The sequence below is a fragment of the Homalodisca vitripennis genome, chromosome 1, assembly GCF_021130785.1.
Source record: "Homalodisca vitripennis isolate AUS2020 chromosome 1, UT_GWSS_2.1, whole genome shotgun sequence".
Taxonomy (NCBI): Eukaryota; Metazoa; Arthropoda; class Insecta; order Hemiptera; family Cicadellidae; genus Homalodisca; species Homalodisca vitripennis.
Genome location: NC_060207.1, coordinates 199,513,984 through 199,540,056, shown reverse-complemented (window position 1 = coordinate 199,540,056; position 26,073 = coordinate 199,513,984). Strand labels below are relative to the sequence as shown.

The 26,073-nt window shown below is 31.3% G+C and overlaps 1 protein-coding gene across 3 annotated transcripts in view; it reads right to left on the bottom strand.

The window, feature by feature from the left end:
* Positions 1-24,797, bottom strand: part of LOC124353012 (zinc finger Ran-binding domain-containing protein 2) — a 42,757-nt gene extending 17,960 nt beyond the window's left edge. The window contains exons 1-4 of one of the 3 annotated variants that reach the window (XM_046802799.1): positions 24,521-24,797; positions 6,881-6,967; positions 4,369-4,590; positions 706-1,068 (exon numbers count right to left, since the gene is read on the bottom strand). In XM_046802799.1, coding sequence (XP_046658755.1) covers positions 706-1,068; positions 4,369-4,447 — 442 coding nt within the window. In that variant the 5' untranslated portion in view covers positions 4,448-4,590; positions 6,881-6,967; positions 24,521-24,797. Of the gene's footprint in view, positions 1-705; positions 1,069-4,368; positions 4,591-6,880; positions 6,968-24,520 lie in introns of those variants that run through there. The other 2 variants (XM_046802797.1, XM_046802798.1) reach the window with 2 other exon arrangements.
* Positions 24,798-26,073: the final 1,276 nt, after the last annotated feature.

Genomic DNA, 26,073 nt, shown 5'->3' with positions numbered 1-26,073 from the left:
TGTTTTGAAAGCCACAAAAACAGTTGAATTATTTTGAGTAAACTCTTTATTAATTTTACCCTTTGGTTTTTTTTAGCAGAAATTGTATCCCTTCAAAATGTATCATCATTCAAATGTTATAAAAGGTTTCATTTTCTTAAAAAATTTGGACTATGTATGGATATTCTTGATTTTTATGAACTCTGACTTGTAAGTATAATTATTATATATATAGAAAACCTTTCCATATTTACATTTCATTTAATTTTGTAAGTTTTAAAACTCTTTAAACTTAATAATAAATTATGAATTATGAATTATACCCCAAAAAAAATTTAGATTTTATCTCCAGAAAGCTGAATATAAATGTCTATACTTCCCTCTAGTGTGCTAATACCATAAAAAAACAAATTTTTAGTTTTACAAATTAAAATGCATAAAAATTTCAAACATGGAATTTACTAATTAGCGGCCCGGCCCATTAAAAAGTTAAACTAGGCACAGATCACACCAACAAATGATTTTCTTTAAAAATATTCCCTGTCCATAATTTGTAGGAGTGATTGAAAATTATGGAAACTGAAGAGCGTAGCGTTCCTTCTTACATAATTATTAAGTCTCTCTATAGTGTGCTAATTGTAGAATATAATGTCTAGTACAATATACAGTGTATAGTTCATGCCGTAATTACTTACAACTTACATATGACAGTGTCCAACAACTCACCCAGGACTCTAGCATTCAACGCCACTGTTACCGGATCTGTCACGTCTGTCAAGTGGAAACTGAACTCCTCAACCATCAGTTTCTCCTTGTGAGCGTAAAGCTCGAGATGCAGGTCTATCAAGTCCTGCGAACTGGTAGCACTGATCACTTGCAGGTGCGGGTTACTGACCCCCTGCAGTGACACCTGGCTACCAGTCTCACTCTCGCACAAGGACTTGGGGATTGAGAAGTTGATCTTATATCTGTGGTTTATTTGTAAAAATCCCAAATGAACATCAATCTTGTCTGCCTTCTTTTGGACAATGATCTCATTGTCCTTCCCAACCAGATCATCGTCCACATCGAAGTGAACTTTGTGGTTATCTGCAAAAACAGAAACAAAAATCAATGTAGCCATTGGAATCATGAGAGGGTAAAATTTTCATTTTAAAAGGCATGCAATCCAATTATTTGATTTCCTTTAACACTAAAATATATGTGGCTCAAAAATAAACTATTGAGACTAATAATCTACACCCGGGGGATATATTTCATCAATGTTGAGTTTCAATTTTTCAAAACCATCCAAATAATGAATCAAACATTTCTTAGAAACACTCAATAAAATATCTTTAACACAAGCAAAAGAATACTCTTTACCTTGTCAATGATATGCTACTACCAGCTGTTACATTCCAAAAAAGCAACCTCACTAATGTGGGAGCTGGATTCTAACTAAACAATAAAAATAAAGTTTCAAGAAAATCTCCTTAAAATACTTTTTACTGCAGTACTTTATTTGAGATAAAGTATACACAGTATATTGTATTCATGATATTCTAATTCTAACACATGTAGTCTATAATCCTCATTGTATTCCTAATTAAACTTTTTGATCCAAATCTTTCTTTATAATTTATCTAATTCAACATTGTAATGAATTTTTTTTTTTTTAAGTATCTATCGTTAAAACTTTAAAGAGTTACATATATTGACCACAAAACCCATTCTTTATTAATTTTCTAGATTTTTGTGTAAATGTTAGTTATTTTTTATTTCTCGTATAATAAATATAAATTTATGACTTCATACTAACAATTTAACAGGTTATGCATATTTCACTTACATTTACTAACATCCGAATAGTAGAATAAAAATTCCCTTCCAACAACAAAACAAAAGTGTTTATGAATTATTTGACAAAACCTACAAGGAAAGTATAACATATATGGTATTGAAATCAGTGAAAAATCTTTTTTGTACTGTGTAAAAATAGGTCGTTGTGGTTTAAAAATTTATTCAAACACTACAACCTCCCGCTTGCTGGTCTGGAAAGCTTTTTCATTATAATACTCAAAATCTAGAAGAAATGTCATGTAGATTTCATGTAAAACATGTTTCATTACAGGTACTAATAAGAGAGCTGTGAAAGCAAATTTTTACCAGAAACAGTTTGGTGAGCGCAGCGAGTGTACATTGCAACCATTAATCAACTTAACCACATTAATTTGTTGGTCTTGTTATTACGCACATCTTTTTCCATTTAATCTTTACTGTATCTCTTAGTCTCTAAGATCCCTTTAGTATGTATACAATTTGGAACATCCTGCAGATGATAGTAAAAATCTGTATTTAAAATCTACTTTTTTAAGTTCTTTGGGACCTAATTACTTGCACTATAATCCTCATTCAAGTATAGAATTCGGTTTCTTTTGTTTATTTTGAAAATAGTAGAAAGATTTCACAGATATATGATATCTTATTACAAATTTGACTAGATTTTCAAAATATCCCAAACTTTTGATAAAATATTCAATATTTCAATATTTGCTTTGCATTCTGTAAAGGTTAAATCTCCAGTGAGTAGAATATTTTATAAGTTTTGCAAATGACCCATATGTGTTTGTTATTTTAGAAAAAACCATAAACACCGTCTGTTGAGTCACTGCACTTGCCAAAAACTCAAAATTATAATTTTGTTTCTAAGAAACTATTTTGAATATAAATTATAAACCATTAGTATTAACATATATGCATATTTTTAACAGTGCATTAACATTGTTGAGACACTAACATTTCAGTTTCTGAGGTGAAGCACTTATGGATGCGAGAAGAGTTCCTAATTTTATTATAACACAGTTTTAAACTTTAGCCCCATTAATTTTAATATTCTTGAAGATATTTCATATGAACCAGAAGAGGATTTTGGTTTCAAAGAATCTAATACTTGAATAATTTCTTTAATTGATGTAGATTCCATGGGTGTAAATAGAGAGATATTGATGAGGTTGTCCTGTTGAGTTAAACAATAATTGGCTCTGTTGTAGAGTTTCTTCAGTAACTATTGTTGAGAAGAAATATTAATAAAGTATTTGGCAATATCTAAAGGGTCTTCTACTCTTTTTATTTTCATAAGTAATGCAACTAAATCCTAAGATTTCTTCATTGTGTGGTTTTCCTAAATGTTATTAATGTCCTAGACAGCCTTGTTTTTGTTAGTGGAGTAGATAATATAAAAGCATTAATTTCTTTTCTGAGTCCTTAGCTTTGAGCCATAGGCCTTCTTTAGTTGTATAAGTTTGTCTTCCTCTCTGCCAGAGAGACAGCATGCATCTGCTTTAAGAAACTCATTCTTTAAGCAGAGAACTTCGTCGTATTTATCTTATTTTTTGGTACCTTTGAATTTCTTGATCAGACAAGTAAGGTCTACGTAGTATGTAATTAATTATGCTTTTATATTTATTGTAAGCCTCTTCCACATTGTTTTGCCGGAATACATCAACCCTTCCATAGCCAAATATTTTTTGAGGCTTGACAGAGCACTCTGGGTTAATTAGTCGCCGGTGGTTAATTGCCAAAGGTCGTCGATTACACCAATGGTTATAAATTGTACTTGATATTCTTGTACCTATTTCAAAGTTGAGAAGATAAAATTCTACAACCAAACCATTTCTTTTGAAAATATTTTAAAATAACATAAATAATACATTCCATTAAAAACAGAGTTTAGTTAAAGTTCTTGTGCAACGCATATAAATTTACATCTAGGCTTTTGTTTCATTTTTTTAATGATGATTATATTCTTCTAATATTTTACCCCTAAAAGTATCCTATGTACAATTACAGGAACACACATTTAAATATATTTAAAGAGTTTAGTCCAAATTCTGAATATCTTCTTTGGAGGTAAGTCGAGATAACCATTTTTTTTTTTAGCTCCTGAAATATTCAGTTTTGGGTTACAGTCACAAATTGAAACACAAGTGGATAATTCACATGTTTCGGTATATTAATCAATAGGTATACATTTAAGAGATAGATTAAGAAACTTTGGATATTTTAAATGAATATGGCAGTTGTTTTAACTAAAAAATTATCCTTAAAAATAGGAATTTTTGAATATTGTCTGTAATTTGAGATCAATACACAGGCATTATACAATTGATGCCATGTTTCTTCAGTGCTAAATGCCTAATACTTGAGTCTGTGTATAAGGTCATTCAGCTTGATCCCAAAATATTTGTTTCAGAATATAATGCATGGAATAACTGAAAAATATTCATAATTATCTTGCTGAATGAATCTGTATAAAAGAAATTTAATTGTATCCATTTGGAGAATTAGGGACTGGTGAACTAAAGTGGGAGACTTCATAATTACATATTATTTTAATCAATTATTTACCATAAGTATTGATGAGACTGCTGCCAACAATGCTGGACACAGCAATAGTTGAGAAACCGATGTGCTTCCAACTAAACATTTACCATCCTTATTAACTTGTACGAAATATCCTTTATCAGGAGATTCAAACTTCTTAAAGGATCACTTTTCTTATAGTGATCATTAATGATCTTTTTTAAACTTCTGTTGTACAATACTTTTGTTGAAAATTGAAAATTCTCACTGCAATAGATAACATTTTTTGAGCCATTTGATACACGGAAGGTAGACTGTACCTTTAGCATAATGTTAAAATTATTTTATTTCAGCTTTTCACTAAACATTTTGATATTTTAAAATTAGAACTTTTAATATTTTCAGCTTGACATTTTGATATTTTAAAATTATAACTTTTAATATTTTCAGCTTGGAATTGAAAACTTTATTTAACTTTAATATGCAATAGGGTTCCAAAACAGTGTATGAGTACATATGTCAAAAACAGGCTACTTGACCTATAAACATATTTCCAAAAATATATCAAAGCGGACCTTATTGAAGTTGATATGAAAAGGTTCAAGAATAGATGAAACAAGAAAGGCTCTTTTTACTGAGCACTGAACGAATAGAACTGCTACTTGAGATACAAAACATTTAGATTCAATCAACACTCAGTTACACAATACGTCATTAGTAAGTTTAACACTTGTAAGAACATATGGATATCCCATTCATTAAATGACAAAGTTCCAGAAAACTAATATTGTGAAGATTGTGTCAGACATTACAAGTTATTTGAAACTCAGGAAGAAACAGTAAACCAGATAAAATAATCGTCCATTACAAAATGCATGTATTCACATTCAAAACCTTTTCACCTAACACTTGTACAATTCTTGCACTAACAATGTGGCATGATAATGAGAGACTAAACTGATAACTTAAGCAATAGTTCTCCTTTAATAAAAATGCAAATCCATTGCCATTGTGACACCTTTCTTATTTTCAGGTTTAATATTGCCAAGAGAATATGTAGTTTTTCATTAAATAGAATTCCCAGATGAATGATTTAACAATGGCAGAATACAACACATTGTTTTAAAAGAAAGAACTACCAAACCTGGGAAGCATCAGAATGACATACTACTGCAGATAGTGCAATACCAAATCAATGATACATAAGAACTATACCATAACTGTGAAACATCAAACTAAATTACCGAATCAAGATATTGCCTTGTAAGTGGTGGTCAGAATCAGTAACACCTCTATAAGACATATGAACATACTATATAACCAAGCCATTAAATTACAACATGGTAATCACAAAACCAGTGATGAATAAGAGTGAACTACCAAACCTGTAAGGATCAGAATAAGCTACTATAGCAATAGATCCCTGTGAACTAATAAACAAATGATACATCAGAACCTCCACCTCTTTGAGACATACGGACAAACTATACTACCACGCCATTAAATTACAACATGGTAATCACAAAACCAGTGATGAATAAGAGTGAACTACCAAACCTGTAAGGATCAGAATAAGTTACTATAGCAATAGATCCCTGTGAACTAATAAACAAATAATGCATCAGAACCTTCCACCTCTTTGAGACATACGGACAAACTATATTACCACGCCATTAAAGTACAACATGGTAATCACAAAACCAGTTATGAATAAGAGTGAACTACTAAACCTGTAAGGATCAGAATAAGCTACTATAGCAATAGATCCCTGTGAACTAATAAACAAATGATACATCAGAACCTCCACCTCTTTGAGACATACGGACAAACTATATTACCACGCCATTAAAGTACAACATGGTAATCACAAAACCAGTTATGAATAAGAGTGAACTACCAAACCTGTAAGGATCAGAATAAGCTACTATAGCAATAGATCCCTGTGAACTAACAAACAAATGATACATCAGAACCTCCACCTCTTTGAGACATACGGACAAACTATATTACCACGCCATTAAAGTACAACATGGTAATCACAAAACCAGTGAAGAATAAGAGTGAACTGCTAACCTGTGACTCATCAGAATAAGCTACTATGGCAATAGATCCCAGTGAACAACCAAACAAACAATGCATCAAAACTTTCATCTCTATGAAGCATAGGAATAAACCACCAAACCAGCAAAGCATCATAATGAAATACTAAAATGAAATAGAACCAGCTTCAACTACCAAGCCAGAGGGGCACCAGGATTAATTTACCATGCCAATGAAGGTAGGTAGCAGAAGGAACATTGTTGGTTGTGGAGAGTTCTCTTAAAATAGTAAAATCTGAGTATTAAAAAATAATCATCAATATATTAACAATACTGTCTACTATCAAATAATTTGTAAATGGCGTAATGCTTGTACACACTACGGAAACAAAATTTTTTTTATTTTTTTTATTTTCATAACTCAACAAGTTATAGCAATTACAATAACTACCACTATTGCAAGAAAAGTAACTAATAATAAAACTACAGTATCATGCATTATTCTAAGAATCCCTTACCTTTTAGTTTTCCAGATGAACCAATGTTACTCTCGTCTCAAAAATCTTCAGAACTCAAATCATCTCCCAAAAACCGGCAACTATGCACTGATGATTAAATTTTTACTGATATATCATAGTAAGTGAAAATTGTACAATACACGTTTTACAATTTGATAAATTCTAAAAGTGTATTCCTGAACTATAAGAACAAACTATAGGATCAATAAAATAAAATTTGAAGATAGCGGCAAAAGTTCACCAATAATGTTGTTATTACAGATGTGGAGTTTTACTGTTGACTTCTTTGAAAGAGAACAACATATCACTGTCAACAAAACAGCTGACTTCAAAACAAACACAGATGTGGTTACACCTTAGACTGATGACCATTGTATTCCTTTAAATGAAATTGATCAATTTACCCAAAGCCACCGGTGGTTGCTAAGAGGTCACATTTAAATCATTGATTCTAAGATTGTAATACATAGGGAACTTCTTAGCTCTAACTACAATTAGGTCTTTTTTAGCTTCTTCTAAACATTACAAAAATTAAAGTAATAATCATGTAATCATAAATAGTCTGTAGCTCATCCAAATTTTGAAGCAAAAAAATTATTTCAAAATCAGCTTGTGAATAAAATTAGACTGGAATGCCCAAAATTAAGTTCATGTTTAGTGACACTTATTTTTTAAACTATAACAGTAGGCACCCTCTTTACTGCCGCCCAACAGCCCATTAGCTTAAATGTAGTTGTTCCAGGAAGTGAGTTAGATCTCTGTTAGCCGCACTCAGTGTAATAACAATGAACAAGTCGCTACAGTCAGTTGTTTCTAGTATCTTAATAACGAGTTATCTCTTTACAATAGTGAGTACTACATAATATAGTTTCATGTGGTTACTCTGTACAATTAATTCATGCAATGAGCAAAGCGAAATGTAAATGAGTTGTAGTAACTATGAAATAAATATAGTAACAGTTATAAATAACACTGGTTAATTATGATATTTTGTACTCTATGGATTGAATAATGGTTTTATTTTTGTTTTAACCAACATTTTCCATATGTCATCACGCTTCAGTAATGTAGGCGGTTAGATAGAGGATGTCTACTGTGACTTAAACTTTGAGACTTTTTAGTCGTATTAGAAACATAAATAGCACTTTAACTTTCTCTACATGTAAAACCAGCTGCTTAAAAAAGTGTTTAAATAAATATGATTTCCAAATTATTGCAAAAGTGTAACTTAGGTGATTTTAATTATAATTTTCTAGATTTACCAAACGCAAATATCTACAAAATAAACAATGAGATTTAGTCAAATAATCCAGTAAGCTAATAATCCAAATTTACCATTTTTCGGAAAACAACAAAATCTGAATCTACGTTGTTAAAAGGAGACTGATTCTAAATCTGACTACTAACTTAATATAAGTTATAACATGTTCTTGTTTTATATCCTTTCAGCAACATAAATATGGAATTCACAAATAAAAGGACATGAAAGGATTGATAGGAAGAGCCATGGTAATTACAATATTTACTTCGCTCTGCTATATATGATAACCTGACCACATTGGAATAAAGGTGTTCTTTACTTTCTAAGAACTCTTACTGTGCAAAATTGGGAATATACTCAAGCACAGTTTCAACTTGAACTAATGCATTGTACAAAGCATCTTAACACATGAAATGGCCACTAAGATATCAGATAAATATCAATACTTAGCAACTGGTCCAGTACTGAATATCTAAATGCAGCTTTCCCTTAAGGAGAAATATATATTAACGATGCTATAGCATGGCGTTGGTATGGCATTGATTTAGGTGTACAGAATACAATTCCTACCAGAGACTGAAACAAAGCACTTGGTATATTTCTGGAACGATCCAATCTGTTAGGTTACTTTCTGTCAGGTTACTTTCATTCATGCTGAATTGGTGTACTGCCAGAATGATCCACTTTCTAAATTGTCACTTTATCTATAAAAAACTGGCAATATAGATATTCAAATTTTCTAGCATCGGTTCTTTCAGAATCCTTTGTTGTCCAACAAATATGGGAGAGAATTGTCAATCACCCTCTACAGTTTCAAATAGTATCAAAGACCATGCAGAAAAAATTGTCTTACACTTAGGAAATAAATGAACCTGCACCAAATGCTTACAGTCAGTACAAAATACATTACACTAGCATTGTCAGATTAGAGGCTCCTGCACTGATTTGTCTCTATTACATAGAGTAGTCAGAGAACTTCAACTCAGTAAATAAGGACATAGTGACTATCAAAGGTCAAGAATTGAAATTAGCTGGTAGAAAAACTCAAAAAGCCAACACATTTGTACAGAAAACTAAGAATAACAATAACAGACTAAACCAAAATCGACAGCAGATTACTTGCCTTACCATATGATGAACTTGTAATCTATCACGTACCACTAATGTAAAACTAGATTTAAAAATTTGCAACATGATTATTTCGAAATTTCAAAATGTCAATTCCTTACTCAGTCAAAATGGTAAAGAGACTCATACTGGCAACCCTTTGAAAAATCTGAAGCAGGCACTATTTTGATCGCACTTTCATTAAAATATCACATTTTTACATTTCTTGCAGAACAATTTTCAAAGTAATGATTAATAAAAAATACAAAAATAAAAAATTGATTAGCTCACCTTCTGAAGGAGTACGCTTGAATGATGGCTGAAGAGTACTCCAAACTAGCCAATGTTTGAATAAGATTATTAATGTCAATGACCAAATTTTTAATAAGAAGTGATAACTTTATTTAAAATATTTACTAAATTTTAAAAATATCTCTCCCCTGTGTATAGTATTTTGAATTTTCTTATGTGACTGGACTAACCACCTAGGTGTACTCAGTCAAACATGTTCACGTGATTTTTACCAGGGAGTACTACTCAACAGTGTAGTGTAAATCAGCAAACAGCTTCCACGGGCAACGGTTCACTTCACTTTAATGTCTTGTAATGGAGTAAAGGAAAATTAATGGCTTAAAGGAATATGACAGATTGGTCAGCTCACTAACCAAGATCTTCAGGCTATTAGCACGTCTACAATGAATTGCATTTTTAAAAGACTCGATGAACTTTGTCATTCATTCTTTTATTGAAAAATCTCTTTAACTACCAAAATACACTTAGTAGAATCAAAAGAAACCCCCTATAAAGGCTATTATGTTTTTCAGCCCGACTCATACTGATTTGTACAAACTTTGGTTTCATCAGTCCTAGTCTTCGAATGCCCTGAATATTTTATTTTACTTTAAAATTTATGATAGCTTTAATTCACTCTTGTTCAATCTATGAATCAAGGATTTCAGATATAACTGAATAAAATCATCACAAAAACAGTGGCAACAATCTTTTTGAATACTACTCACAGTAACTAAAATAAAATACTAAAAAAAAGAGTATTAAGAAGACCACAAAAGGCAACACTCAACATTAACAATATTAAAATTATTACTAATAATAAATACGACATAAATAACCAAGAACTTGCTTCTGGACAGAGACAAGAAAGGACTATCACTTCTATGATTTATCAAGTATCAAACACCTACCCTCTCAAACAAGATGGTACAGAAATCACTCACTATTAACCAAAAAACAATTACTCGATTGTTTCTGAGATCTAAAAAATGAGCAGAATTTTGGAGCAGATTGAGCATCTTATACTCTGAAATACAAACAGACTAAAGCAATAAACAGCCAGACTAAAAATATCCTAAGCTGGAAGAAATGAGTGTGACCAATGGGCCAAGTGTGAGAAACAATAATTATTATAACATGCAAATCAATTGTCTTAGGGCAGTGACTCAAACTCCTCAGTGGAATAATAAGAATTAACTTTGTTTTTTTAACAAAACTGCCACAAATAAATTGTAACACAACAAATATTCTGTTCTGTTTTAGGTCATACCAATCTTACCGATCAAACTGACCTTCAGAAGTAACTTAAATCATTCCGTACTTAGAGCAGCACCTCACTGGTGCTCTCGGACTCAATACTATAACCAAGTGATAACACTTTGACTCTCTAATTGAGATATCATGTGTTCAATTCTAGAGGAGGTCAATAATTTGGATTTGGACCATTTTCTCTTAAAAAATTTAGTATAACTTATTACAATGCCATTGTTGTGGATAGAATCCCCTTATATCAAACACATCACACTAATGTCCTTCTTTCTACCTAAGAAATTCATTTATTTTATTATGACTACAAATCCATTTCTGCATTGCAACTCATGAACTTCTTTTAGTGATTTTGGATACAGTAGTAAGCAGATGATGATGTAGAAAGTAATAGCAACTCTGAATCAGATATCTATTCTGGTAATAAATTAGATGATCCCAACCTTTCATAATTATAAATCAATACTTATATGAGCAGGACCTTTGACTGTTTGGGACATAATCTTATCTCCAAAAAAACTTGCAGCCTTGGAAGTAAGAGCCTTAGAAAACAAGTGGTTTGACAGCTACCTAAAAGGAAGATCTCAAGTTGTGGAGATTAAATCTGTAAAACTGCTGGGCATAAACCTGGATTCGAAGCTGAATTGGTGGGTTCACATAAACTCTCTTTGCTCTCGCTTATCGAGGGTTATTTTTCTATTGAAAAAATTAAAGTCCTGTACAAGCAAAAATCTAGTTATGAACGCTTACTTTGCTTTTTTTAATGCTCACATTACTTATGGCACTCTCTTGTGGGGCAACTCTGCTGGTGCAAAATTAGTTTTTAAGACTCAAAGAAGGGCATTACGAGTTATTGCAGGTATTGGTGAGAGAGATTCTTGTAGGCCTGTCTTTGTTGATCTAGGTATTCTTACCCTTCCATGTATATTTATTTTGCAAAGCCTAATTTTCCTTAAAGAAAATCTTAATTTATATAAATTTAGAAGTTATGTCCATAACTATAGTACTAGATCTCAGAACTTGATAGACCTCAAATACTTTAGATTAAGTAAAACCCAGAACAGCTACATGTACATTAGTGTAAAACTTTTTAACCTCCTACCACCAGATGCAGTTACCACTACTTTAAGGAATTTCAGAAGTTGTCTTGTGAAATGGCTGAAGCAGAAGGCTTTCTATTCAGTAGAAGAAATACTTTTACATGATTTAAGTGACCTTAAATTTTAATAATGCTATGTTTTAATTTTTAACATATTTATTATTTATTGTTTTTATTGTTATCTGTTGTTTGTTAATTCTATTATTAATTTATTATTATTTATTTTAGCATTAAGTTTTAATTAATAATATATTTTGACTATTTTTTAATTGTATATTTATTTGCATTTCTCTATAGAGATGGTGTTCTTGACTGTTGATGTAATAGTACATTATTGTAAACCTTATCTGACTTTGTCAATGCATACAACATATGTGGGACGACAATAAATGATTCTTGATTCTTGAAGCATACAACATCTAACCTCACTAGCATGTTAAGATCACACCCTAAACCAATTACAAGAGGAGTCCCAGAGGGATCTGTACTACAACCCATCCTGTTCATTCTACTGACTAAAAATCTCCCAGCCCTAATTTTTTTCTCTACAAAATGCCATCGCCTACAGCAAATTAAATGACTTGGCGATAAATCCTGACAAAACTACACAAGTGTATTTTAGCAAGAAAAAAGTCCTACCTGCAAGCATCCCCAATATATCAGTGCTTAATCAGACTAAGTTTTTAGGTGTAACTCTAGACAGCGGCCTTGGACAGATCACGTAAACAACATTTGCAGAAAGATCAGTACAGGTATCTATGTTGTTCAACGTATGGGTTGGCACTCTGGAAGCAGCGAAAGTAGCCTACTATGCTTTAGTAGAGTCTCACATTAGATACAGCCTCATAATCTGGGGAACCTCGTTAGGGAACCTTAAGAGAGAGCTTGTACTACAAAAGAAGGCAGTCAGGACCCTTGCAAACCTTGAGCCGCTGCAAAGCTGCCGACAGGCCTACCAGACCCTAGGCATACTTACAGTACCTGCACTCTACATCTATGAAGCGATCTTACACGTCGACAAATTACACCTCATGGACGTTCACAATTACCCCACATACCATGCCTCAAGGCTTACTATTCCGCAACACAGAACAGCCCTCTTTGAAAAAAAAAAAAACTATCACACTCGTACATAGGCCGAAAATTTAAAAACCTCCTTCCAGACTTCCTCCGAAACCTGACAGGCGACAGACTGAAGAACTCGCTTAGAGAATTTCTGCTTAAGAATCCTGTCTACATTATAGAAGAGTTTCTGGAATCTGTACAGTAAATGCAAGAACTACCATGACCTTCAATATTTAAACACCAACTTTTAATTCACAACTATTATATTACAATCATATTATAATAACTTTGTATTATAATCTGACAAATTACTGTCCTTAATGATCATGTAATAAAGATAATTTGACTTTGAGTATAATAAAGTCAAAACTAAAACCCTTTTTAAAATGTTTCTATTGCCATACACCTGTTTCGGTATTCAACCATCATCAGTGTACATTAACCTCTAAATAAATAATAAACAATTAGATATATACATGTGGACCATTTTAACATATATTAAATTTAAATGACATAGTTGTAATTTTGATTAGTAATCTGTATTTAATATTTTAATTTTTTTCAAAAATTGGGTTTATCTTATTTTTCACATTACTATTTAAAACGTTATGAGGATATTTATTACAATCTTGATAGATATGTAATTCTTCTTTTGTGTTTAATTTCTCTCCTTTCCTTTCGATATCTAAAATTTCCATGTTCTTTTCAATATTTGTGTAGTTATGATCAGTTTCTAATAAGTGTTCAGCAACATTTGATTTTATTGTAGACATGTTATTTATTTTCAAAGCTTGTATATGTTCTTTAAACTTTTTATTAACATTTCTACCAGTTTACCCAATATAATAGCTTTCACAGTCAGTACAGTTAATTGTGTAACTCCAGATTGTATATATAATTCTTCTTTGTTATCATTTTGGTTCACTTTGTTTTCAATAAGTTTAAATAAATTATTTCTTGTTTGGCATAACTGATGGAAAATTTGGAATTTTGAAAGGTTTTTCAAACAGCTTTGTTTAATTTAGTATTGAAAGGTACACATATATTTCTGAATTTCTTTAGTATTAGGATTAGGTAGTATTATGTTGGTTTTATTGATTTTTCTTGTTTTCTTCTTAATCATTTTGTCTACAATATAGGGTTGATATCCATTTTTGACAGCTAGATATTTTATTATTCTCATTTCTTTAGTTTTATTCTCATCACTCATTGGTATATTTAACATTCTGTTTAACATTGAGTGAAATGCTGCTAATGTGTATTTCCCAAGGATGGTTAGAGGATGATGGTATTAGAAGATCTGTTTGGGTTGTTTTTCTATAAATTTGAAATGAGTGATTTCCATTAAGACTATAAATGCTTATATTGAGAAAATTAATTTTGACTTTTTGGATTTCTTATGGAAACTTAATTTTTGGTGATAGAGAATTGAGGAATGTTAAAAAGTTCTGCTTAGTTCTCATCTCCATTGAAAAGCCATAAGATATCATCAACCTATCTAAACCAATAAATGATTTTGTCTTTAAATAGATTAATTAGTATTACTTATTATATTGTTTTTTTCTAAATGTTGCATATATATATATATATATATATATATACATATACAAGTTAATGGTACAGCAATGGGAACTAGGATGGCACCTTCCTATGCAAACCTATTTATGGGTAAGCTCGAAGAGGATTTTCTGAAATCTCAGCCACACAAACCTCTTGTTTGCCTTGAGATTTATAGATGATATTTTCGTGATCTGGGAACATGGTAAAACTTTATTGCAAACATTTTTAAAACAACTCAATTCATTTTAATTTTTAAAATTTACTTGGAATTTTTCTTCTAAAACTGTAACCTTTTTCGACTTAAGACATTTTTATACAATACGGCTATCTAAGGACAAAAATTCATGTAAAGGAAACTAATACCATGCATTACCTACACTATAACAGTTACCACCCTGTTCACATTAAAAAATCCAAACCAAAAAGCCTATCAATCCGAGCAAAACATTTATGTTCAAACAACTCGGATTACCATCATTATATAGAAACATTATCTAAAGCTTTTACTGCTAGGAACTACCCTACCAAGATTATTAGAAATCAAATTCAATAGTCGAAAATAAATAACAACAACAGCAGGAACAAAAAAATTACACAGATGATCCTAAATTTATCACGCAATATTTCCCAGGGCTACATAAACCTAACAATATATTAAAAACGGCCTACAACATTTTAGAATCATCCCCCTTGACAAATAGTTTGTTTTCAAAACCCCCAAGAATTATTTTTAGTAAAGCCCCTAATCTGAAGAACCTTCTGGTAAGACCTAAATTATTGCCTAACCAAATTCCAAATTCAGATGCTGATAAAAAGTTTTTAGGTTGCCATTCTTGCGAAGACAAGCGTTGTACTACATGCAAAATTCTAAATCCTTCTAAAACTTTTACAAGTAGCACAAGTAATAAAACGTAGTACCAGAAGATTCTTCCAAAATTCAATTAGAAAATTTAGAACAAGCATATCAATTAGTCTAACTAAGTCTAAATTACCTTTTGGATTAAATAAGAAATGATCTGTTAAAAATAGTGTTAAATTAATCTAGCAAATCTAAAAAAATGTATTGTCTATATTTTAATTATTTTTTTTATGAATGTACAACTCCAAAACAACAAAATTGTTAATACTTAATTTAATTTTAGCTGTTAGAACACCTTTTTATATTATTAATCTAAATTTTAGTATAAAGCCCTTTTCTTATAATATACCAAGGAGTTTAAAAAATTATACTATAAATCAGAATATAACATTTCAGCTGATTCTAAAAATTTATATGTTTACTTTTAATTCTTTGCTTATATAAACTTTTTGTATCCTTTTTGAAAACGACAATATTAGTCGAAATATTAAAGGATTTATGTGAAGTCTTTTTCTTTTATTGTTTAAAGAAGCCTCTGCGCATTTATTTTTTGCATACAGTATATACAGTAAAAGGAAAATGCATAAGGTTAAATAAAAACAGCAGAAACCAATTAACTTTTGTAAGACGAAACATAAAAAACCTAATAAAAGAAACCAGTAATTGAATGGGCTGACAGTAATGCGTCCAGCCAACAATTGCTGTCCGTTCTGATGGCAGATGATGAAAAACATACCTGGAGACAGTACCGATCAGTAAAATATAAAATTTCAAAAGGCTGACCAGAAATGCTTATCAGTTTAAAATATTAAAAACTCACCTAACCAAACCTTATTATTCTAAATAGCAGGGCATTGACCGATAATGGCTGCTACTATAGAAGTACACAAAGAATTTAAATTTTCATTATGGAGTTAAAGAAAATTCAACAAACGTCTTTGAATCTGTCTATTCTGACTAAACAATAGTTTTCTTTGAAATGCCCCTCACAATACTCTTATACACAATTTAATATAAAGAAAAAACTTACTATCACCACTAAAGTGAAAGGATACCTATATATTTCTTTAAATGACTGAACAACCAAATTTAACCAATCAGAGTAATCTACTCTGAATTGTCATAAGAAAATCACATAGCCAAACAGAACTGAAATAACAAAGGAAAATCAATGAATAAACTTCACTATGGAAGTAGAAACTGTGCCATAAATGTATAAAAACAGAAAAAGTACTGAACAAAATTTAAAATTATCCTCAAATGTATTTGGTACACCTAATCTTCCTGCCCTTTACACTGTTTATGTTGATAACTCTGCCTCTTATACCTATCCCTCCTTAGTTTGTTATCTCACCCTCCAACCCACAAACCATGATCCCTTCCAGCCCCCTAGACCAGTGGATTAATTTAGATATAACCTAAATTTCACACATGTTAATAGTCTGTATACATGGACCTCTCATTCTTTTACTGGATGAAATAATTTTGTTTTATTTTAAAATTAATAAATAATCACAAACCCGGTCAGTTGCCATATCATATCCTGGAAAGGCTATTTTTAATTAAAATTTTTTAGGTGAACACCATCATTCTTTTTCATTTTAAATTCAGTACGAATGGAAAGTTCAATACATGTACAATATACTACAACACTGTTGCCTACTTTTTTTCTGGCAATAATACCTGGCAACTAGGTGTGAACAGGTAAATGGGTGTGAAAATTCTCCATCATTCTTTTATCAAATATGAAAATGTAGGTATTTTTATTGTGAATTCAATGGTATATAGTTGTCTTTTTTAATCGTAACAAGTCTTAAAGTTGCCGCAATTTAAAATTTCAATAATTTTATTTGAAAAGAAATGCTGACAAAGAGCGCTATATATGTTGATATGTGCGTTAAAGAGAGCAGCAAGAAACAGCTGCAGAGGAGAAGACGGCCCAATAAGAGAGGGGCGAGCGTTCAGTTTTCCATTAGTTAGAGAAAGATGCCTATACTCTCCCACCAAAATTCTGTTTGGTGAGACCAGGTGTTCAATGTATGTTATATTTTTCAACTTGTTCCATTGCGTGTAATATTTGTGAATTTATGTGTGAATTTCGTTGTTAATATTTACAATTCAAAATGAAAAAGTGTTTTTTATGTGGCCCTCTCTTATTGGGCCGTCTTCTCTGTGGCTAAAGTAAACGTTGTCCAAATTAGTTTGTCTCCACCCTAAAAATGCTCAAAATACATTCTAGACATAGGCCTAGAATAGTAAACAAAATTGGGTAGTTTGAACTTTTATGAACCCTAACATAATACGAGCTTGAAATGGGGCAACTATATTGAGGGATGAGTTTGCTTTTCAACAAAAAGTACAGGGCTACTGAATCCCACACTAATGGCGAAGGGGCATTTCCGATTAGTACTTTCTGACCTCAGATCATGTGCCAAATCATCCAATGTGATCTGATGTCACAGGAATTAAAACAATCTGGGATGTGATCTGAGGTTTGGTAAGAATCGATTGGAAATGCCCCTGACCATTAGAGCCAGATTCTGTGGCACCTATCCGCACTTCTGGCATAAAAAGAACAACATCCCTTGAGATGGTACTTAAATTCAAACTCAGATCACGTGAGCGCTTGTTTTCTATTTATAATACATTATACATATGTCAATACTATATGTTTGATTTACATGTTATCTCAAATACAAATAAATGTTATCAAATTTACCTATATGCTGTTTAAGGTCAAATATCTAATGATGTTTGGTTATTACCACGGATTTTGAAACGGATCAGTAATTTTTCATACACATTTAACTGGCAATAATGTTAGACAGGGGTATAAGTTAAAGGTAGGATTGAAATGAAAGTCACCATCAAGCTATTTTGGTGCAAGCAGCTCTAGTTTTTTTTAGAGTAGAGCACAATAAGCAGATCCGGTTTTTATATCAATTAATATAATCATTGATACTAAATTTCATATATTGAATACAAGTCTATCAATCATATGAACATATCTATAGTTAAGAACAATCATATTTGAAATTATTACAATTAATATAATACAAATAGTGACAAATAACAACAAAATAAACATTTATAACAGAAAATAAGAATTATGCTTAAAATTTATGTTTTCTCCTGGGTAGTAATTATTAAACGCTTTCAAGTAGTTGTTGAAAGCATCCTCTCTATAAAACTGTACTTCTCTTCTGTACAAATACCAACATAGATGATCTGCTAGCAGATTGGCTGATATACTACTTTTTACACTTTGTTTTACAGTCCTTCAAGAGCTTCGACTGTGTTATTGTTTATAAAAACAATATGTTTTTTATATGAAAAGGTTTTAAAGTTGATACAATTGTTAAAAAAAATCAGTAGATTGGTTCATTATATCGATAATTATAATTATTAAGTAATATATAGTTTATCAATACAAATATAAAAAAATAATTCTGCTCATCATACTCTACCCTTTTTTGATGATGAAGTATGTTTATTTTCAAAAATTCAAAGTGAAGAAAACAAAGTTAAGATAAAAATTATCAAACCTAATATTTTTCACATTTTTTAATAAACAGTTATTTTAGCAGTGGTCTTCTTTGCATATCCCTTTTTATGACACAATAAATGACCGTCAAAAAATAACAAAAAGTTTTGGTCAAAAAGGGTTAGCTTAGGATCTTGTTCACTATCTTAGTAAAACTAGGATAAGGATCATTTTCAAATTGAGAGCAAATATGATGTAGTAAACAAAACAAAAATAAGTAAATAAAAACTATTTTAAAACACACCAGCAGTGTTCCTTAGTTATTGTAGTAACAGCTCCTGAAGTAGCAAAGCTTAATTTTTACAGTTGATATATATTTTTTTATTTGAATTTGAAGACGCCTGAAATGATGTTCCCTCAACGACAATATTAACATATTTATTTTTATAGTTTTATTACAAAGTTAAACAAAAAAAATGTATACTATTTAATGAGTTAATGTCATTAGTAAGATGAATATATAAGAAAACTTAATAAATTGTAAGAATTAAAGGTATTTTATTATAAAACCATATGCTACAATGCGAAAAAGTTTTTGAATCAGAAAGATTTTTTTTAAATACTAAAACAAGATATAAATATTGGTCAAAAATTAAGTAAGATTGCTTTTAGATGTTATCTATCTCAAAAAATACCAACACAACTTGTAGTTTCTATTACTTATGTTTCAATGTAAAAAAAGTAATCATCTGCAAGGAAATAAACGTCAGCTGGGGACATTGGCCATCGGTGAGGAGACAGCAGCCATCGGCAAAAAGACAACGGCCATTGGCATGTATCGACAAAGGGACCATTGCCATTAGCGAAGAGATGAAAATTGTCAACAATCCCTGACAATGTGATAGCTGTTCCTTGAGTCATGTTTTAACTTTTTATTTCATTATTATAAAAATAAAACAATATAGAACAGTGTTGTAACTTCCTGTACCAAAATCAAAAGTCGAAGTTGTGATAGGTTTTTTTTCAATGATTTAAATAATTTATTTACATATGAAAATTTCATAATATTTGTGAATTACAACAAAATAACATAACCTAAACTTAACATGAGTCTCATAGTTTGGTTTATTGACCATGTGCAAAAAACGCAAACAAAATTATCTATTTAAGGAAGAAAGAACATGCTAACCCTACGAATAAAATACATGAAATTTTTATGTTTGCACTTAATTGCAACCAAAGTCTAGAAACGAACAAGTTTTTCAAATTTATAATACAGTGATCTGACTGCAATATAACAAGCGGCCACCAACACAATCGAATTGATTATCGTATGATTTGAATCATCGATACTCATGGCCATCCAAAAGACTGAAAGTAAAATGTCGGAACAAATAATACGTAATATATCATTCAAAGAACAATATGGTTTTACTAGTTTTAAATCGTAGAAGTTAATGTATAAAAATATTAATGTAATTTACAAATTATACCATAATATAGAATTACAGCAAAACATAACATTTACTTACTTTATGTATTTTCAAGTATAAACGTGACTGCTTGTGAAACAAAGAAGACACGTACATCACTGTTCTTGCCACCATTAGTCAATAGTGAAACACATAATTTTAATTTTGAATTTATTTTCAAACACGATTTTACTTTGAACTAATTTTAAGTTATAATGTTAAACAGAACTAAGGTTTTGGCTTTTAAAATCGTATTATAGTGAAACTATACTTTTATATGTAAAATAAACGTATTTGTTTCAGATTACATTTAAAATAACAAAACTTTATTTAAATGACATTTGAGCAGTGTATATATAACATTATTACTCAAAATTAGTTCAAAGTAAAAATGTTTGGAAATAAATTCAAAATTAAAATTATGTGTTTCACTATTGAGTAATGGTGGCAAGAACAGTGATGTGCGTGTCTTCTTTGTTTCACAAGCAGTCACGTTTATACTTACGATTAGCCAATCTGAAATGGTATTTCTGCAGGTACTGATACCATTAAAAGTACATTCATTAATAAAATTAAAAGTATAGTTTGTTTGATTCCAACTAAAATAGAACAAGATTTTTCATTATATTCATAATACCAAATTTAGAATGTTCAAAACAAGTCTTCTCAAGATCGTTTTTAGATATGCCATGCTTGTTCTTACTTTTCTTGCAGCTAAACACTATTTGATTTCCACCTACATAGATATCATCTCGTCAATAAAATGATGTACAGTTCGTACTTAAAGGATCAAGGTTTCGGATCTTGTAACCATTTAGAACATTGCTCAGTGATTATAAAAACATGTTGAACCAATATCTGCATATTCATCGCAATAGTTTTTGTCATCACTAGCCTTCTCCTACATAAACGAAATAACAACAGCTGGTAATGACATCACTAGCAACAGTTGGTAATGATCAGGGTGGCCACTCAAAATCTCTTTTCAAATTCCTAGTTTTTTCCAGTCGAAAATTTCCGATTATCTAGTCTATTTCCAAACCAAATAGACAACTGTAGTACTATATTCAACCCTTACGCCAAGTGCAACAATGACGTTTTATCATCATTTTATCGTCACCATTAGTATTTGCAAGAAATGCCACAAAGCTGTGCGGTGCTCTAGCATTTCGTCACTAGCAATGTGAGAAATTCTGTGACAATTTATCTTATATATTTATTTATAAACTATTTAAACACCTTAGTTTTTATTTCTGTGTCTTTCGATGTGTCGACATAACATTGTGTATACCTAATAATTCTCTTTCTTGTAATGTTTAGAAAATACATCAATCCAATTCGGAAATACAAAGATAACAAATAAATACCAACACAGTGCTACCGTGGGGCAGACTGCAGCCCAGTATTGAGAATCAGAGATCTGGCGGGGGACGAACTTTCCGGTACACAAGGTCGGTTCAGTACAATCAACAACTAAACCAAATACTTTCATCGGAACTATACTTAATTACTTTATCTTTTGTAGGAGAGGGCGAAGCCTAAGAATACCACGTTCAAAGGAATTAGCAGAGATTCAGGGAAATGAAAATATATTTAAAATTCAAAGTCATTTTTCCTGTTAAGGAATAGAAATGGTACGTTATAAAATGAGCTTCCAGAATATATTACATTTACGTAAAGATGTATGGATGTATAATAGAGAATATATTATGAAAAACTACACATGGTACACAAAATATTATTTATTAATCACAATATTCTGTTGCTATATATTTCTAAATAGTTTTATACACAAGGAATTAGAAAAACATGTTTCACCAATCGGTAATTTGAGTACTGCTAATCTTTTTTTGTCCACGAATAGACAGTGCAGACTTTTGACGATGTGCCAAAATAAATAAACAAAAACTAATTATAACTCAAATATTATTTGTTAACTTATAGTAGTTTGTTACTTTGGTTATTTATCTACATATTTTCAAACAGAAAGTACAAAAACGTTTTAGCAAGACTTATTTTTGGATTCAAGATTTAGCTTCTCCATATCAGTAATGTTGTGAAATCGTGATCTTTCAAGCATAGTTAAGCACTTCTGGTGTATCAGAGTCGAGTGAAAACAGCCACAGTATCGAGTATTAGAAACGATCCATTAATACATTATAACGATCCACATTTTAGGCCTATGCTATCTTTTCAAAACACTTTTCAGACCTCACTTCCACGACTGAATAATACTTAAGTACAAAAACCTGTTTGTATCGCGGTTACTACCGCTCTGCCAATTTACCACTTAAAACGTACCCTTGTCTAGTGCCGAAGTCCGAAACGATCGGTTGACCGATTGTGTTGTCCTATACATTGTTACGTTTTTTTTTTGGGAGGGTGGAGGCTGGCCCCAGGAAAGGAGTATAACTAACGAAGATAAACACTACATTAGTAGAGATAACCTTAGATCAACCGGCGTCAGATGTAGCTCACGAACATATGTCGATCTTCATTCACAATTTCAAGATTCCCGTCGTGTAAAATACAATGTATCGAGATTAATCAGTTCTTGATTCAAGAAGCTGTCAAATTATGTTTTGATGTTATAAGTTCCTGGAGAAGGAAAAATTATTTTTGAAATTTTCCCAGTTCTCAGAAAAAGTCCCAGCTTATTCCCGGTTTTACGTCACTAGTCTAAATAAAGAAAGCTGGCAATGATTATTTATGAATATCTATAGGTCAAATGTCGTATTCAATAGTTAATGATATTTAAAATCGAGAGATAATCATAATCTGATTGTGTTGGTGGCCGCTTATTATACTCTACTGAAGCCATCGATTTCCTTGAAAAACCATACTTGGGATAGGCAGAGAGTCCCTGAATTTTATCACAACTAATCCATGCCGTATCATCTTTATCAGGTTGAAAGTCTTAGAAGTCATTACTCGGTTTCATAAAGAGGACTTCTAGCTTCCTATCATCAGAGACTTTCCCTTGAATTGTAGAAATAAAGTTTTTTTTCTTTTTTCCGATCAAAATAAACAAGAAAGCTTCAGGTTTAAAAGTAATAGTTTACATCATAAACTATTTCTTAGAATGATCCTTAATTTGTTTTCTGAACTTGAGTAAACATCTACCACAGAAGTTCAGGTGAGTTTTCCACTGCAGGGACATCAACTGGCATTAAAAATTCAATTAAAGTAATGAAAAGTCTGCTCGCCAAAGTTGGGAAATGTCCCTACGGCGACATCAGCTGGTAGATTCACGGACGTCTATGAAAAAAATATCTTAAGAGGAGACAGTCCGTGAGAAGACATTGTCAAGGTTTTCAGTTAAATAGAACAAAGAAATTTATTAGATGCGGTAAGATTTGAGGCCCTATTCTGTGACGGCTCACCACACCGATAATATGAACACAATTGTTTTAAAAATACATCGTTACATTAACGTCGGCGAGTAGACTTCCAACTAATGAACACCTGGAAACGAAAATAATTACCTGGAATTGGTTTAAAAGAATATTTTTAGAATTTGTCAAACTAGAACCATATAACCCTTTAACACTGAATGTCAACAACCCATCATAACATGTAAGACAGGGAACACTGGAACTGTATTCATGTTTTTGTGGAATTCAGAAAAATGGTTACTGTTTCAGAGTCGGTTCTAAGGACATAAAATAAAAGGAACAAATCCTTTTTTGGAAATAATATTGATTTATTCATAGGTTATAGTCAGATTATTATTGAAAGATTACTTAATCCTTGTATTACAACTGAAGAATGGTGATTTATGTTGAAGATTTGTAGATATATTCTCATGGCAGCTATTTGGGACCATCAGTTAGGGGTGCAATATGACATTTAAAACATTATTTATTGGAAAACAACAAATAATTGTTTTATTTTTAAATTGGTTTATCTAACTACTTAGCATACTTTTGATAATCATTAACCTATTATAATTGATATTTGTATATTTGCTAAAATGTTGTTAGCCTGAGAAGATATTTGCTCTCAGTTTGAAAATGACCCACAAGCATTAACAAAACTTAAGCTTACTTAATATTTTTAGATTGGTTCCATTCTTATTACAACTCAAAATAGATAGCTCAACTTCCCCTAACATTGCCTTCAAGCAATATTCAACAAATATACTAGTTAGTACGCCGATTCTAGAATTTCACCAACCTTTAGTATCATCCATGAAAGCTGCAATGCCCAAGCCCATTACACACCAACCATGAAGACGAGATAAACCTTATTTACTTAACTCTTATATACGTAAAGTCTATTTCGTATATTCGACACTAAAAATTTGAAGCCAACTTAGACAAATTCTACAAGAAACAACTGTTTATATTGATATATTCAACATAAAATACGTTCAAATAAAATTTCTTGCAAAATAATCATAAACTTGGTATACACTACACAGCATACGATACGACGGCTTTCCGGACCCCAATCCACGTCCAACTAGATAAACTAAAATGCAATTTACAAAAAAAAGTGTAAAGGCCATTAAGAGTACTATAATAAAGAGTAATGATAAACCATACTAACATAAGAAAAGGACGTTAATTTCTTAAATTTAGGAGTTTTAGTTAGGACAGCCTCTCACTATTTTCTACAGAATAAAGGTTATCGAAAATTATTGTTTTTGCCTTATAATGTATAAAATGATTAGAATATAAGATAGGAAATGTCATAAAGTTAAACTCACTGAAGTAGTACAGTGGCGCACTCAGAAAATAATTAGGGGGGGCTGACCTGGGGTCCCTGGGCCAACACACGGAAAACCTTTTAAAAAAATCTTTAAAAACCGGTATTTTAAGGCGTTACTTTAATTTTATTTTAGACGGTTAAATGCAAGTTTTGAGTAGGGTCTGTAGGAATGAATAATAAAACCCAGCAGAATAAATAAGATTTTAGGTTTTATTTTAACAATTTTTTTTTATATCAGCTGTCTTACAAAACAAAATTGAGTCTTCTTTGGGTCTTAGTCAGTATGGATCACTGTCTGTATCAACTGGAATTTCTCTGTGGATAATGAGATTGGCTAAGCCACTTAGCCTACTCTCAGACATCGTGTTTCTTAGGTATGTCTTAATTCTCCGAAGACTGGAAGAGGAACACTCTGCTGAGCTGGTCGATACAGGAATAGTAATGAAAATCTTAAGTAGGATATGGATGTTTGGAAAGATTGTTTTATAACAAATGTTTTGAAAATCAATTTCATTGACGTGGTGTGCCTTGTTTCGTTGGAGAAAAGCTTGCCAAACTTCCATTTCTGCCATAAACACGTTTAAGTTGTTGTTTTCCAAATCTTCTTCATAAACTTTCAATCAACTAAAAAAACGCCTCTTTTATCTCTTTAATTTCTTCAATATTTTCTGGCTAAGTATGAAGTAAGCAGTGAAACCCTTTCAAAAAGTTCTAGTGCTTTAAGAGACGTTCTTCGATGCAGTAAATAAAACTTTCAATCCAGGGGATACAAACGTTAATTCTATAAAATTGTTCTGTGCTTTCGGCTGAGACATTGCTTCTGTGTGTCTACCTCTCGACAATCAACTTTTTCTCTTAGTGACTTCAGGCTCTGAAGTACATAGTCAGCATAGTTCAAAGCAGCCCAGAGATCCTCATCACTTGACAGTAGGTTTTGACACAATTTCAAAGTGTAGCTGAGTAGCTTTGTAGCTGATACTAGAGCTACAATATATTCTGACCGACATATAGCTGTC